Below are 14,267 nucleotides of genomic sequence, written 5' to 3'. Positions count from 1 at the left end.
TGGGGGAAGAACAAGTTAGGGGTGCTAGCTGGTGAAATCAGACGTGTAGCCATGGAACAGCATAGAACAGTCTCAATGGAGGGGCAAAACATCTCAACCCTTGATGAACAAATACTAGAACTTATTTCCCTGCTCACATCTACCACTAAATGGCAGCCTTTGCCCTTCATTGCTTAATTGATAATTCCAAGGATACATGTATGCTTGATGGGACCACCCAAATAGTTGGGCTGAAACACTGGGCATTGGCAAGCTATTCAGTTGGTAAAGCTTCACAACATTACCTTGTCTTACCCATGCATTTCTCAACTGTCATCGAAAGCAGGAGCCCCAGTCGATCCACCTCACTTCCAGCCCGCACCAAGCTCTTCACATCAGCAAGAGCAGTACCTATTATGGCACCACATTCAAAATCATTTAGGCATTAAATCCAAGAGATGTTTATGAAGGAGAGCAGATAGACCAATAGGGTTGGATAATGTGGAGTGAGAGGAGGTTTATGAGAGGCATGAGCACTTGCTTGGCCCAACTGGGCTTAAAAGGCCTGTGCCATACATTTGACGAAAGCCTTAGCATTGAGGGCTCAGTAACAACTGAAGGTGGTCAAAACCACAGGCATGGCTAACCAGTTTCTGACTGACAGATCAGTCCCTTTCGACAGGGGCAGCAGCCTGAAGCGCCTTATTGTCCCAGTGCTTTCAGGGGGCAGCGATGTATATTAGATGGAGACACAATTGTCAGGCATCTCCACAAAGACACCGTCCTTTTTGGAGTTATTGAAAGCCGAGCATACGTGCTTTGTAACACCAACCGTCTCCTCAGAATTCAGCTGTTCCAGATTCAGCAAAATACAACTGACATTACCGACACGGATCACTGCACACCGATACTGCAGCCTGGATTTCAGAACTTGAGTCCTTTAACAGATTTAAGCATACAATTAAATTTGACATTCTTCAGTTTTATTGCTGTAAACAGAAATCAATTGCAGCTGCACACAAAGCTCAGCATAGTCACTTTGAGCCAATATGGACAGGGCTAATTAAAACCTCAAGGGGCCTGATACTAAACCACTGGATACATCAGCATTGCAGGTCAGCAGAGCCAAAATTGGATTAGGCAATTAGTGCATCACTGGCCAGCAAGACTATATTCAGTAATATATGTGGTGCAGAAAGAATAAAGAGAAACTCTCAAGCATGAGGTTCAGATCCTTCTCCCCATTCAAGGCTTGTTTGGATCATTTCTGAATGAATATCTGAAGTGGAGATCTTTTATCTCTTGAACTGCTGAAGGAAGGTGACCCCTATGTCCAGAACCGCAGGCAAACAGTTTTAATGCAGACCAGCCAACTCTGCTGGGTGGAATACTGGCGAAAGCACACTCAACCTACTGAGTACGAAAAGCAACACACCCATTTAATGGATATAAAGTAGTAGACTTCCAGGCCTCAGGAAAGTTACATGTACACAGAACCAAGGGGATTGTAGAGCCACTCAGGCCTGTGAACAGGACATACCTGGGCAATTACCTACATTAGGTGGATGCGAGTATCGTAACTAAATAACCAGTGAAGACTGGTGTCAAACAAAACTCTGTCATTACTCCAACACCTTCCTCACCACGGTGTTGTGCCTCATTTTTCCTGCAAGAGTGGAGTTAATTTCCTGAATTAATGGAAAACTGTCCAACCTGTGGCAAATATATTCCAGAGCCAAGGTCACTCAAATCTCGGTAGCTGAATTGCTGTGTGCAGGTAATGTGCTCGGAGGGCAAGTTTCAAGCTATCAGGTCTTTCACTGAAGCATGTTAGAGGGAGGGTCTTGAACACAACACCCGACAGGTGAAAGGCTCTAAATAGTTTTTGAGGTGTTCCAAAAGGACAAATGAGCCCCTTGACTCTGGAGTAGGAGTTGGTAGCTCAGTTTCAGAAGCCACCCACTCCCTCAAGGAGTGCTTCCACCGCATTTTGACCTACTTTACCTCCACTGAGCTGCTTTGCTCCTCAACCCTCAGTACCCTCACCTGAAACAGGGAGCAGATTAAGATAACGACCACTGCTTTTATTTTAAAAAGTCCAATATGAACAAAATACTTTTGGAGGGGGAAGGCAAACACAGCCAATTCCCCTCAGTTTAGACACACACAGTGTCTATAATGATAATTAAAGGTAGAACAAGTCCAGCTGAGCCACAGTATAGAATTCCAAGAAAGAGAACATACTTTAAATTTTGATTTCAAAATCATCGGACAAGTGGTGGAGAAGAAACCTGCAGGTTTAAGAACACAGTAAATATTAGATCCTATATCTCGCATCATGGGGCTCTTTAATAAAAACAATTGGGTCATGAGCAAGATAACCGTCTTTTACAAGTCCTTGATATGCAATATTCAAAGTAGGCATTTGTCAGAACATCTATCTTCAGTCACTGAGTTTTCTCACACCTCAAGTACCGTGGTCCAGTTCTCAAGATCCATGGAGTCCCAGCAGGACTGGAATCAAACTTCCTTCACTCTCCATTTACTCTGCTTTCCTTGCTTTTGTAGCCTCCTTGCTTTCTGTGAGCTTTCCTCTTCACCTGCGCCCTTTAGGCTACCTAATTGCTATGGCTCGCTCCTGTCGGATTTTTTCTTGGGCTTTTTAGCCGGGGGCTCCTGGTTTGTCCCAGGGTTGCTTGTTGCCTTCCCACCTGGATTCTTCTTCCTCTTCTTCTTGTTTCTCTTTTTGCCCACACTGTCACCCGTGGCCTTTGGAACATCATCCAGTTTTCCAGCAGCGTTTCCTTTCCCTGTCTGCTCACTCTCCTGGGTTGGGATTTTCTTCTTCTTCCAGTTCTTCCGCTTCTTGGTTTCTGGGAGAAATCCCTTCTTTTTCTTAAGAGCTCCCTCTGCTGCTACTGGACTTGGTAACTGTGGTTTGACCTTCTCCTTCTTTGGTTGGCTGGTGGGAATGAAGAACAGGTTAGCCCAGTAGTCAAAATCCAGAGAATGGTATAAAAGGGCCACTGACTATGCCAAGCTCTGGGTGGGCAGTAGTGTGAGGGGCATGGATCAGGTTTACTAGATGAAAACCTCAGGAACTATTAAAAATGGATGATTATTTCATAAAGTTAAAAAATATGTAACAATTTGGTACAGGAGCAAGCTGGTTATGCCAACAAATCTGCTACATTAGTATCACAGAATCATAGAACAGTACAGCACAATACAGGCCCTTCGGCCCACCATGTCATGCCGACCTTTAAACCTCGCCTCAGACTATCTAACCCCTTCCTCCCACATATCCCTCTATTTTAAATTCCTCCATATGCTTATCTAGCAATCTCTTGAATTTGACCAATGTACCTGCCTCCACCACCACCCCAGGCAGTGCATTCTATGCACCAACCACTCTCTGGGTAAAAAACCTTTGACTACTCCTAGTCAAAAAACCTTTGACTAGGAGTAGTCAAAGCTTCTACTCCAAATTCTAATAGATCACATTAGACCTGAGCATCAATATTTATCTTCCTTTGCTCCCTGTTCCTCTGTACCCTTACCATATTAAACCTCAGTCTCAGTTCTAAAAACTTTAGTGATCAGTTTGCACGGATATTGCAATCGCTTTGTTCTTCAACTCCGTCCTCTCACCATTAAGTATCTAATCTATTGCTTTAATACCTGAAGCAGGTAACCTTGCACTTCTCTGCACGTTTCCTTTCCCCATAGTCTTCCCACACAATGTCTTAAATCCCTCTTCCCATCTACAAAATGTGTGCCTTTCAACTTAACACTATCTGGATCTTTAATTATATTTATATCCCTGTTCAACACCGTTTTTCACATCCCACTTGGAACATACTCTTTACCTTTATTCTTTAGGTAGGCACCTTGGTTGGCACAGTTGAGTTGGGCTGAAGGGCCTGTTCCCATGAGATATAGTCTACGACTCTAATTAACACCTGACATTAGAAGGTTACCTCTAATTCCATGCTCATTCACTTAAGCTATTAATCATCAGATGTGTCGACAGCTATTATAATCTTACACCTACTACTAATCTTTAATTCAACTGATTGTATTTCTGCTTCCTCAGCTTTACTGAAATCTCTTTTCCATTGATGAAACTGTTTTATTAATATTGCTTTTCTTCCTCCTCTCCAAGTTTCTGTGACCTCTGAAGTCTTCATATTAAAGCTCCCACCTACCACATTCTGGGTGACTGGGCCAAACCTTGCTGAATCCCATGGCATCGGTACAGAGGCGGAGGGTCAATCTTGCTGCTTCCCTGAATCCTAGTTTTGGGTAGTGAGGTCAAACTCAGAGGTGAGGTGAGGTGAGTAGAGGCGAGGCGAGGCACAGTGAAACTCAGACAAGGCCTCAGGCACCCAGAACACCCCTGACATGCTTTGAGTAAAGGCAAGCTGGCGAGGCACTTTGTATTCTTTCAAGTTAGTGATACATTTTTATAATCTTTAATTGCCTCTGACAGTCAGAAATATTTAAAAGCCAATAATACTGAAAAAATAAGTTAAAAAATAATTTAACTTTTGTAATTTTCTAAAACAAAATAATAGAACAAAACTTTACCTTGCCCTCTGCCTCCTGATCTGCAAGCTTTGGAACTAAATGATTTTTTTGGGATCCTGTTTCAGGATCTGAGAGGTGATTAAGCTGGGGAATCCCACCAAGACTGGGCCCCTCTGTTGACTTTGGGGGGTTCAGCAGCAAGGCAAACTAGAGGTTAGACGTTTCAAAACTGTCAGGAAGTTTCAGACTCTCAGTGTGAGTCCAGGACTCCTTTCAGTTTAATGGCTAAACGCTGGTAGCTTCCAGCAGTGCAGCAGGTCACAGCTGTCAAGATTCAGCCCTTTACCTTATGCTGATATCCTTTAGTTTTGCTTTTTTTTTGAACAAGCAGAAACACAATCCAACAAAACCTTTCATCATTTAGAGACCTCAAAAGATCCTGCCTCTTTTGTCAGGAGTTCCTGCCCAATCCAGTCCCTCCCAACGGTTATAACCTTGGAGGTTTAGAAGAAACCTTACAAGTTCATTTTTCTCCAGTGCTTCTTTTTATAGCATTGTACACTATGCTCTAGAAATCAATCAGGTTGGCCAAGCAAAACCTTCAGTTTTGAAATCCACACTAATCCCACCCTGTATCTGTTCTATCATTCAATAAGATTGTGGCTGATTTTTTATCTCAGCGTTCCTCTCCTGTTCATATTGTTTACTGGATGATTTTCTGTTGCCTCTGACTTGATTCTGAACACCTTCCATTTCCCTTCCTAAATATACACTGGATATCAGGCCATCCTCTGACACTACACCCATGATCTCTTCCCTAGATTTCCTTAATATGGACGCAATCTCTGTGGACCAATGGTTTTTAAGCTCTCAAGTTCAGTCAGTCTATTTATTATTTATCTTTTTATTTCAAATGTGATTACACAATCTCTGATGTTACCTCCGCCTGATTAGTCTTCCTGGAAATCTCCCTTGATTTTGTCCTGTCTGTCCCTTTGTGATCCTTGTCTCGTGTCCCTGGAATATTTTGATACCTAAGTTTACTCCGTTCAACACTGTGCTAAACACTTCCATTGCTATTCTTCTTTGCCAATATTGATGATAATTCATTTCTCACCCCCCACCCCAAGTTCATTCTCAGTCCCTTCAAAACATTTTATCTTCAATCCATTGCACTGATCACTACTGGTTGCCTCCCTAAATTTACTTCTCTTACTTGCCCTAATGTAGTTTCCATTGTTAGATACAGTAGCAAATGCACCGTGTTGTGCCTCTCATGGGTTATTCGTGGGCACACAGTAAGTTACTCAAAGCACACAGTTCTTTTATCCCTTTACCACTTCTGCCTTGTTAATACCAGGGCAGGCAAAACCCTACAAGATTGTTAAAAAAGACAAACGTTACCTTAATTTGTTTGTATTGTTCCTCCTCCAGCTCTCTTCCATTATTACTTGGTCTACATGCTGCTGTATTGCTGCTTTTCCATGCTTAGCTCTGTCCACATTGATTTCATTTCAGTCTCACTGATGTCACTTTCTATATTACCTTGTCATGTCACTAATAAGTACACCTACTCTAACTCCCCTTTATCCCTCTCCCTCTCTTCTAAATACTTAATAATCTTTATTTCAAATTAGATCATTGTCATACACACCAGGGTGCAATGAAATTCCCTGCTCGTGTGAAGCTCTCAAGAGTAAACAGTGGACACAGCAATAATAAACAGTGATGAGCACAAAAACAGCAGAATGGTGCAAAGATTGTGGTGACTTAATTGTTCTGTGGCCTCATAGCCAGTGGTCCCTTCTGTATCAGGTTCCAACCTGCAGTTCCTCTGTTGCAGAGTTCAACTCACTTCTTAAGAACAGTCCCCCTCACTTTAATTTTAGCCATTATTTTAAACACCTCTGCCATTTAGTTTGTTCCACTTTACGCTTTCAGTTCCTGTTATCACTTGCATTTCTAATTTTAATGGCTTTAATGTTTGCACTTTGAGCAACAGTGCACAGGACTTTTATTCGAGTATCAATCAACACCCTCTTCCCCCACAGCCCTATCATTGTTGGCTCTATTTTAAAATTTCCCTCCCACATCCCCTTAAATATATACCCTGCTATGAAAGAAAATTCCACAGTAACAGGCTTGGTTACAAATTGATATGTTTGATACTGACTGGAGATGTGGGGGAGAAGATTCATTTCAGAAACCAAACAGAAAGGGAATGAGATGAGATTCTTACTTGAATCCAAGAAGCTTCATTACGTGCCAGTATAATTGGGAGACCTTGCCAAAATCTTCCAGCTGCTCCAGTGACTGCAGGACGGGAATCAGCTCGGCTACTGAGACATCGAGCTTCTGCAAAACAAAACACTCGTACAAATCAACACTTAACTGAAAAGCTAACTGAACACGAAAAGAGAATATAGGGAAAAAACACAATTTTTCTGATGTCAAAAATCATAAACTTCTACAGTTGTACTGTTGAAAGTATACTGACCAGTTGCATCATTGTCTGGTTTGCCAATTCAAACGCGCAGGAATGCAAGAAGCTGCAGAGTAGTGGACTCAGCCCAATACATCACGGGCACATCCCTCCCCACCATTGTAAGTATCTACAGGAGCTGCTGCCTCAAGGTGGCAACGTGTATCATCAAAGATCCCCACCATCCAGGCCATGCCATCTTCTCGCAGCTACCATCAGGCAGGAGGTACAGAAGCCTGAAGTCCCACACCACCAGGTTCAAGAACAGCTACTTCCCTTCAACCATTTGGTTCTTGGACCAACCTGCACGACCCCAATCATTACCTCAGTGGGGCAACATTATGACCACTTTGCACTACAATGGACTTTGCTTTTTTTTAAAAATTCTAAATGTGTTCTTTCTTGTATAATGTGTACAATTTATGTTTAATTTATTTTTCCTCTTGTAAATGCTGTGTTTCTGATGCTATGTGCCCGTGATGCTGCTTCAAGTAAGTTTTTCATTGCACCTGTGCTTGTGCACATGACAATAAACACGACTTTGACTTACATTCCACCTTTCATAAACTCGGAATAGCTCAAGCCACACTACATTTTGACTCCTGTAACCTGGTATTCACGATCACAAATCAAAGCCTGGAGACTGAATTCCAAGAAGCATGCTCACACTAAACTCTCACACCAACGTGTTACTAGAACAGCCCATGTGATAGACCTAGAGCAGACAAATCCAAGCCTTATTCACCTGTTCTGTGCTTCAGGCATTCATTACCAACCTCACGGCAGTTCATCAGACCCAAAGCAGGTCAACTGGACATTTCATTTGTATTTATTGTTTGGCAAAACATGCAAGCAAATGCTCAGAGAGCTTCTAAAAATAAAATCATCATTCCAACAGTAGCATAGTGTTGCCCAATTTAACGTAAAATGAAAAGCTGCAATCCACCTGTTCTCATCGTGAAACTGTGGCACAGAGACAAACTGAAGACCTGTATTTAAACACTGACTTGATGATTTCCCAAAGGACTTTACAACCAATAATGCAGTAATTGCTGTGGTAATCTCTGTCAATCTGTGCAATGCAAGCAAAAAAAATGATAATGACTAGATCACCTGCTCTAGGATAGGGATAAATATTGACCGGGACACCAATCCTTCTATGACATGAGAGCTTTTGCATCCATGCAAGTGAGCAATCAGCTTCCTGGTTCATGACTCCTTTTAAAGATTTCTCCCCCAAATATCATTAATAAAATAGATATACAATAAATACAATCAGGACATGTATTTCTCTATGTTCATTGTATCGTCTATTCAATACAATGCCTGGTCTCTCAGTGTCTAGTGAGCAGGACCCTAGACTCCTCCTACACCTCAGTTAGTAGCACTCCCAGTAATATAGCAAAATGGCATGCCCAAATCACTTAAGACAGACCAACTTACTTACTGACAATAGCACTAACTACAAATTGGAAGAAGCTCTCACACTATCAAGGACTCAGACCTCTCATTAACCCAAAGGATTCTCCAACACAGTTATTGTGTTGTGTCTTTATTCTTCTGTTCTTACAGTAAACCAGAGTAGCCATATGCAGACTAATTAGGACACTTGGGATAGGGAACTTTAAGTGTCCATGCAATCATTTCTGATGCATCTGCTTTCTAACAATTTCAGCAATAGAAAGGTTTCAGTGAAGGTTGGGGACAGACTTCGATATTGTTTTTCTCTTTTACCTGTTGAGTCACAGTCTTGAGAAGGAAGTGTGCCAGCTCCAAGCATTTTCTCACTTCTTCCTGCTCCACTTTTAGTTTGACAGATGTCACAGTCTTCAAACACTGCGGCAGAAGGGAATGAAAACAAAGTAAAGCTTGTAATGCATCTGGAACGCACCGTATTCTGTCTCCCAGACGTAAATGCTTGGCCCCGGCACACACCGCTGGGGCACCTTGTTACATCAGATCACCCTTCCAATACCTCTTACTCTGCTCCTTGAGGGTATTGCTGAGATTTCCAAATTCTCATCCAAGTTCAGACCTCTACATGGCCTTGCATCGTTGTGACACCCTACAGCCACCCCCTAATTAGCTAATTTTCTAGATCTTGAGCTCTATCAGTTTGACCAAGCTCCTGTCACTTGTCCTCAACTTTCTGTGGGCTCTGGTTCAGGTTCTGTCAGACAATTTCACCATGTTTAAAAAAGGTATTATATAATCACAAACACAGATGTTGAGTTATGACTCCAAGGTACTAGCACCACCGACTCCACTGCTGAGTGCTGGAGTGCACTCAATGAGCATTGCCTACCACCCTGGTCCTTGGCCAACTCTTCCCGTGATACTTGACAAAGAGCACAAGTAGACTATCTAACTGTGGCAGACAACGCTGTACAGTCTTATCTTGCTTTCACACATGCACTTTGTCCAGCAGAGGCCTCTGGTTAGCAATCCTAAAAAAAAAGTGCTGGAGAGGTAATCAGGAGAGGGGCAATGGAAATTTTCGAAAACATTTTCACTTTTGTTTTCCTCCCTAGTCTTTCTTCCATTTATCTTGCAATAGCATCCTAAAACAACACCATAGTTTGATCCTGCTAACCCAAAACAGATTAGGTAATCCGGCAGCATAGAAACAGTACACAAGTGTGTATCACGCTAGCAGACTTCACAACGATCATGAGCTGTGGCTGAGAAGGCTGTCTGGGCAGGCGTGCACATTAACCAGTCAACGCCAGCACTGGCAGGGTTCCAAGTAATTTAAACCACAAGCCGCCTGTACGCCTCATTCTGCTGCTATAAACAACCTTGAACAATGCACCTTACCAGGAATGAAAGGCTGCTTGACAATAGCAAAGCCAGCTCAGATAAATATTTGGGAACAAAGCAGAGTTAGATAAATATTTTGCAGTCTTCCTGAATTATTTTGGAGGGAAGCAAGAAATCCTGTATTGTGGAGTGTTTCCTCAGGAGATGGAATAATTTAGGTTGAATCCGTGAGAAGGCAAATGTAAATGATTTTTGGATAATGGATTTGACAGGTCTATTTGATTCTTCTGCTGTGTATAGGCGGCAAGGTTGTACTTTGGAGACTGTTATCTGCTTTTGCCTTTCCAATCAAAGACAGCGGAACCTCAACTTTAATTCTACATAGATAAGCTACTGTAAGAGCTTGAGCTGAAACAAAGGGTCAGAATTTGCTGCAGTCCAGTTAATGAACAAAGCTGTTTTATGTGAAATTTATCACATCCCATTTAATTGTCTTGTTTTTTTCCCTAAGTATAAATTACAAGTTGCTGGAAGCAAGAGAGCTGAGTAGTTTGGCTCAAGGCACTTTCAAATTGTGTGCCCAAGGGTTTAAGCTTATCCCCTTAACCAATTAGATAAATTGCTAATGAACAATGCAGTCTGATCCAGGAGGTGAAGAGTAATTCATTCATCTCATCTAAGAGAGGCAAAGATTGAACAGAGCGCAAAAGACACAAGAGTGAAATATTTTAATTATAATTAAAAAAAACTATCCCAAATAATTAAAATCAAAGAGTAAGACCTCACAGCATAGTAATTGAAAAGCAAAAATCTGCAGATAAAAACAGAAAATGCTGGAGACATTCAGCAGGTCAGACAGCATCTGTGGGGAGAGAAGCAGACTAATGTTTCAGGTCAATGACCTCTCATTCATGGCGAGTAGTTAATTTTCAGTGTTACCTTATAGTGTTTAAAAAGGAAATGCTTATGTGAATTGCCAGTGTCCTGCAGCTCAGGTTAGAGCAGCATACCTTGGCGCAACTCTGGATTTTCATTTAATTACATGTGTCTAAAGTTGCAGGCCCATTTACAAATAAACTAATATCTTCACTGTTACTATCACAGTAAATTCTGATTTACTGCCCCGAGTAAATCTCAGTGCGAGTTAATCAAAAATCTGAGGAATTCAATCACCTGTTTGACTTGACTAATAACTTCAGTGATGAGCTTGTTCCATTTGCTGCCTGAGAAAGATTGCTTCACCTCCAAGGACTGCAGAGCCTTCAGGACAAGACAGCAGGCCTGACCCTGAAAAATAGGTAAACAAGATGATTAATACAGAGACATCGATCAGAACAAAAGTTCTCAGCAAAAAGAAAGAAAACCACAGATCCTCTCTCATGGATACCTCAGTGGGTTGAGTAAAAAAAGTTCTATTTAGACCAATTTTCCAAACTGACTGTTAGACCAATTTTCCAAACAGCCTGAACAATCCAGAGTGCTCCAAAGCCCAATGAAATATTTCTGAAATGTTTACACCGCTGTAATTTCAAAAATGCACCATCTGATCTCCATACACCACACGTTCACAGAGACTTGTTAATGGCTAGATAATCTGCTCTAATGATGCTAATTGAGGTTAGAACACTCTTTGCTGTATGATCTCTTGCACCCAACAAGAGCAAATCCAAAAGATTGCACCTCCAACAACAATGCACTCCTTTCCAAAGACTACTGCAGAGCCAGTCTAGACTCTTGTGCTCACATCTCTTCAGTGGGATTTGAACCCACAGTTTTCTGACTCTAAAGGTAAAAGTACTGCTAACTGAACCACAACAGACACATGAATGGAATGATGGAAACAGGTAGAGAAGAACTGTTATTAGAAAGGAGGAAGAGGGTAGCCAGGGAAAGAGTGGTCCCTTTACAGACCAAAGTGCAAAACCAGGGAACATGGGTGAGGTCCTAAATGAATATTTCTTATCTGTATTCACCAAGAAGGATGTGAAAGGTAGTGAGTTCAGGGAGGAGTATATGGATAATCTGGAGCAGGTCAGTATTAAGACGGAGGGGATATTAGATGTCGTGGGATGCATAAAGGTTGATAAATCCCCAGGCCAGATGAGATCAATCACAGAATGCAATGGGAAGCAAGGAGGAGATAGCTGGGGCTCTGATGGAGATTTTTCCATCTTCATTAACCACTGGTGAGGTGCCAGAAGACTGAAGGATAGCCAATGTTGTTCTTTTATTGAAGGATAAGACTGGAAACCACAGGCCAGTGAAAAAAAAGTCCTTAGGGGGATTTATGTACATTCAGGAAACAAGGGGCTGATCAGGGATTGTCAATATGGCTTTGTGCAGGGAGAGTCCTGTCTCAGTAATTTGGTTGGGTTTCTTGAGGTAATTAAGAAGATTGATCAAGGCAGAGCAGTAGACATTGTCTATATGGACTACAGTAAGGCATTTGACAAGGTCCCTCGTGGTATGCTGGACAAGGAGGTCAAGGCATATATGGAATCCAAGATGAGCTGGCTAACTGGATCCAAGATTGGCTTGGTGATGAGAGGCAGAGGATAGTGGTGGAAGGATGCTTTCCTGATTGAAAATCTATGACCAGTGGTGTACCACAGGGATCGATGGTGGTATCATGATATATATTAACAGCTTGGATGTAAATGTAGGAGGTATGATTAGCAAGTTTGTGAATGACACAAAAATTGGTGGTGTTGTGGATACCCAGGAAGGCTGAAGATATAGATCAGATGGGAAGTTGGGAGAGCCAGTGGCAGATGGAATTTAATCCTGACAAGTGCAAAGCGATGCATTTTGGTAAGTCAAATAGGGGTAGGACATATACAGTAAATGGTAGGGGCTAAGGAATGTTGATGAACAGAGGGACCTTGGGGTCCATGTCCATAGTTTCCTGAAAGTGGCAACACAAGTAGATTGGGTGCAGAAAGCATATGGTATGTTTGCCTTCATAAGTTGGGCATAAAATATAAAAGTTGGGATGTTATGCTGCAACTTTACAAAACACTTTCAGTCTGCAATTGCAGCACTGTGTGCAGTTCTGGTCACCACACTATAAGGATGTGGTTGCACTGGAGAAGGTTCAAACGAGATTCACCAGGATATTGCCTGGACTGGAGGACTTTAGTCATGGGGAGAGATTGAACAGGCTGGGCTTGTTTACCAAGGAGGCAGAGGGGTGAATTGACAGAGGTATACAAAATTATATACCGAGGTATATAAGGAATTTCTTCAGCCAGAGGGTGGTGAATCTGTGGAATTCATTGCCACAGACGGCTGTGGAGGCCAAGTCATTGGGTATTTTTAAAGCAGAGGTTGATAGGTTCTTGATTAGTAAGGGCATCAAAGGTTATGGGGAGAAGGCAGGAGAATGGGGTTGAGAGGGAAAAATAAATCCGCCATGATCGAATGGTGGAGCAGACTCGACGGGCTGCATAGCCTAATTCTGCTCCTATGTTTTATGGTCTTATTAGAGACATTGATAGGGTCGTCAGAATCTTTTCCCCATGGCCGAGGTATTAAAACCAAGAAGTTTAAGGTGAGCGGAAGAAATTTTAAAAGGGACTTGAGGGAAACTTGCTTTTGTTTACACAACAGGTGCTTGCTACCTGGAACTTGCTGCCAGTGGAATTGGTGGAAACAGATACAATCATTACATTTAAGAGACATTTAAAAGACATGTGAACAGACAAGGTATAGAAGGATACAGAGCCAATGCAGGCAAATGGGATTAGTGTGGATGGGCAAAAAGGTCGGTATGGATGTGGTGGGCTGAAGCGCCTGTTTCTGTGCTGTATGCCTCTATGACAATGCATGCACAACACTTGAGTAGGGAGGTCTCTCCCCACTGAACTTCATGATGCCTGTAAGATGGAAACCAGAGACCTACAAATCACTGGAAAGGATTTTAATCAGCAGAGTAGTCAGGATGCAAAGCTTCCACATAGGGATAATAGATTAAAACCGCTCACAGCATAAGTGAAATATTCAGAGATGCAAACGAAACTCATTGTGCTTCACTGCAGCTTTGACAAGAATTAATTGATAGATTATGTATTCAACGATCCAATTCTGGCAAAATGCAAACTGCAGCCATCCATGTAAGCTAAAGGCTGGCTGCCATTGGACAGTAAAAGAAATGCAATCTGAAGCAGCTATTTAAACTCATGAACCAATTCAATCTTTGTTCATCAGATCATTACACAATCAAGTTAGCTGCTGCATGTTTCTGTTGCTATATAATTAGCCTGCTTGTAAATGCATTCTTACTCTTCACCCTGATGAGAATAATTGGATAATAAGATATTTACTATGTGAATTGACCAGACTGGCTGTTCAGAGAAGTCTCTCACTCATATTACAGATAGCACTAGAAGCTTCAGTCCAAGGAAGCACAGGTTAATTGAAGCCAATATTTCACTGCAAATGAGAAAGTTGACCCTGAGTGTTACCATCTGAGCTTTACCGACAATGGGAACAGTGGCAGGTGAAAGACAACACCGAA

The 14,267-nt window shown here is 42.0% G+C and overlaps 1 protein-coding gene across 1 annotated transcript in view; it reads right to left on the bottom strand.

Moving 5' to 3' along the window:
- Positions 1–945: 945 nt before the first annotated feature.
- mybbp1a (MYB binding protein (P160) 1a) overlaps positions 946–14,267 on the bottom strand; it is a 92,568-nt gene continuing 79,246 nt past the window's right edge. The window contains exons 25-28 of the mRNA XM_052035971.1: positions 10,925–11,038; positions 8,726–8,827; positions 6,749–6,864; positions 946–2,941 (exon numbers count right to left, since the gene is read on the bottom strand). Of these exons, the coding sequence (XP_051891931.1) occupies positions 2,605–2,941; positions 6,749–6,864; positions 8,726–8,827; positions 10,925–11,038 (669 nt within the window). The 3' untranslated portion in view covers positions 946–2,604. The remainder of the gene's footprint in view (positions 2,942–6,748; positions 6,865–8,725; positions 8,828–10,924; positions 11,039–14,267) is intronic.

Source organism: Pristis pectinata, chromosome 21 (genome assembly GCF_009764475.1).
Source record: "Pristis pectinata isolate sPriPec2 chromosome 21, sPriPec2.1.pri, whole genome shotgun sequence".
Taxonomy (NCBI): Eukaryota; Metazoa; Chordata; class Chondrichthyes; order Rhinopristiformes; family Pristidae; genus Pristis; species Pristis pectinata.
This window is presented reverse-complemented; position numbering and strand designations above follow the sequence as displayed.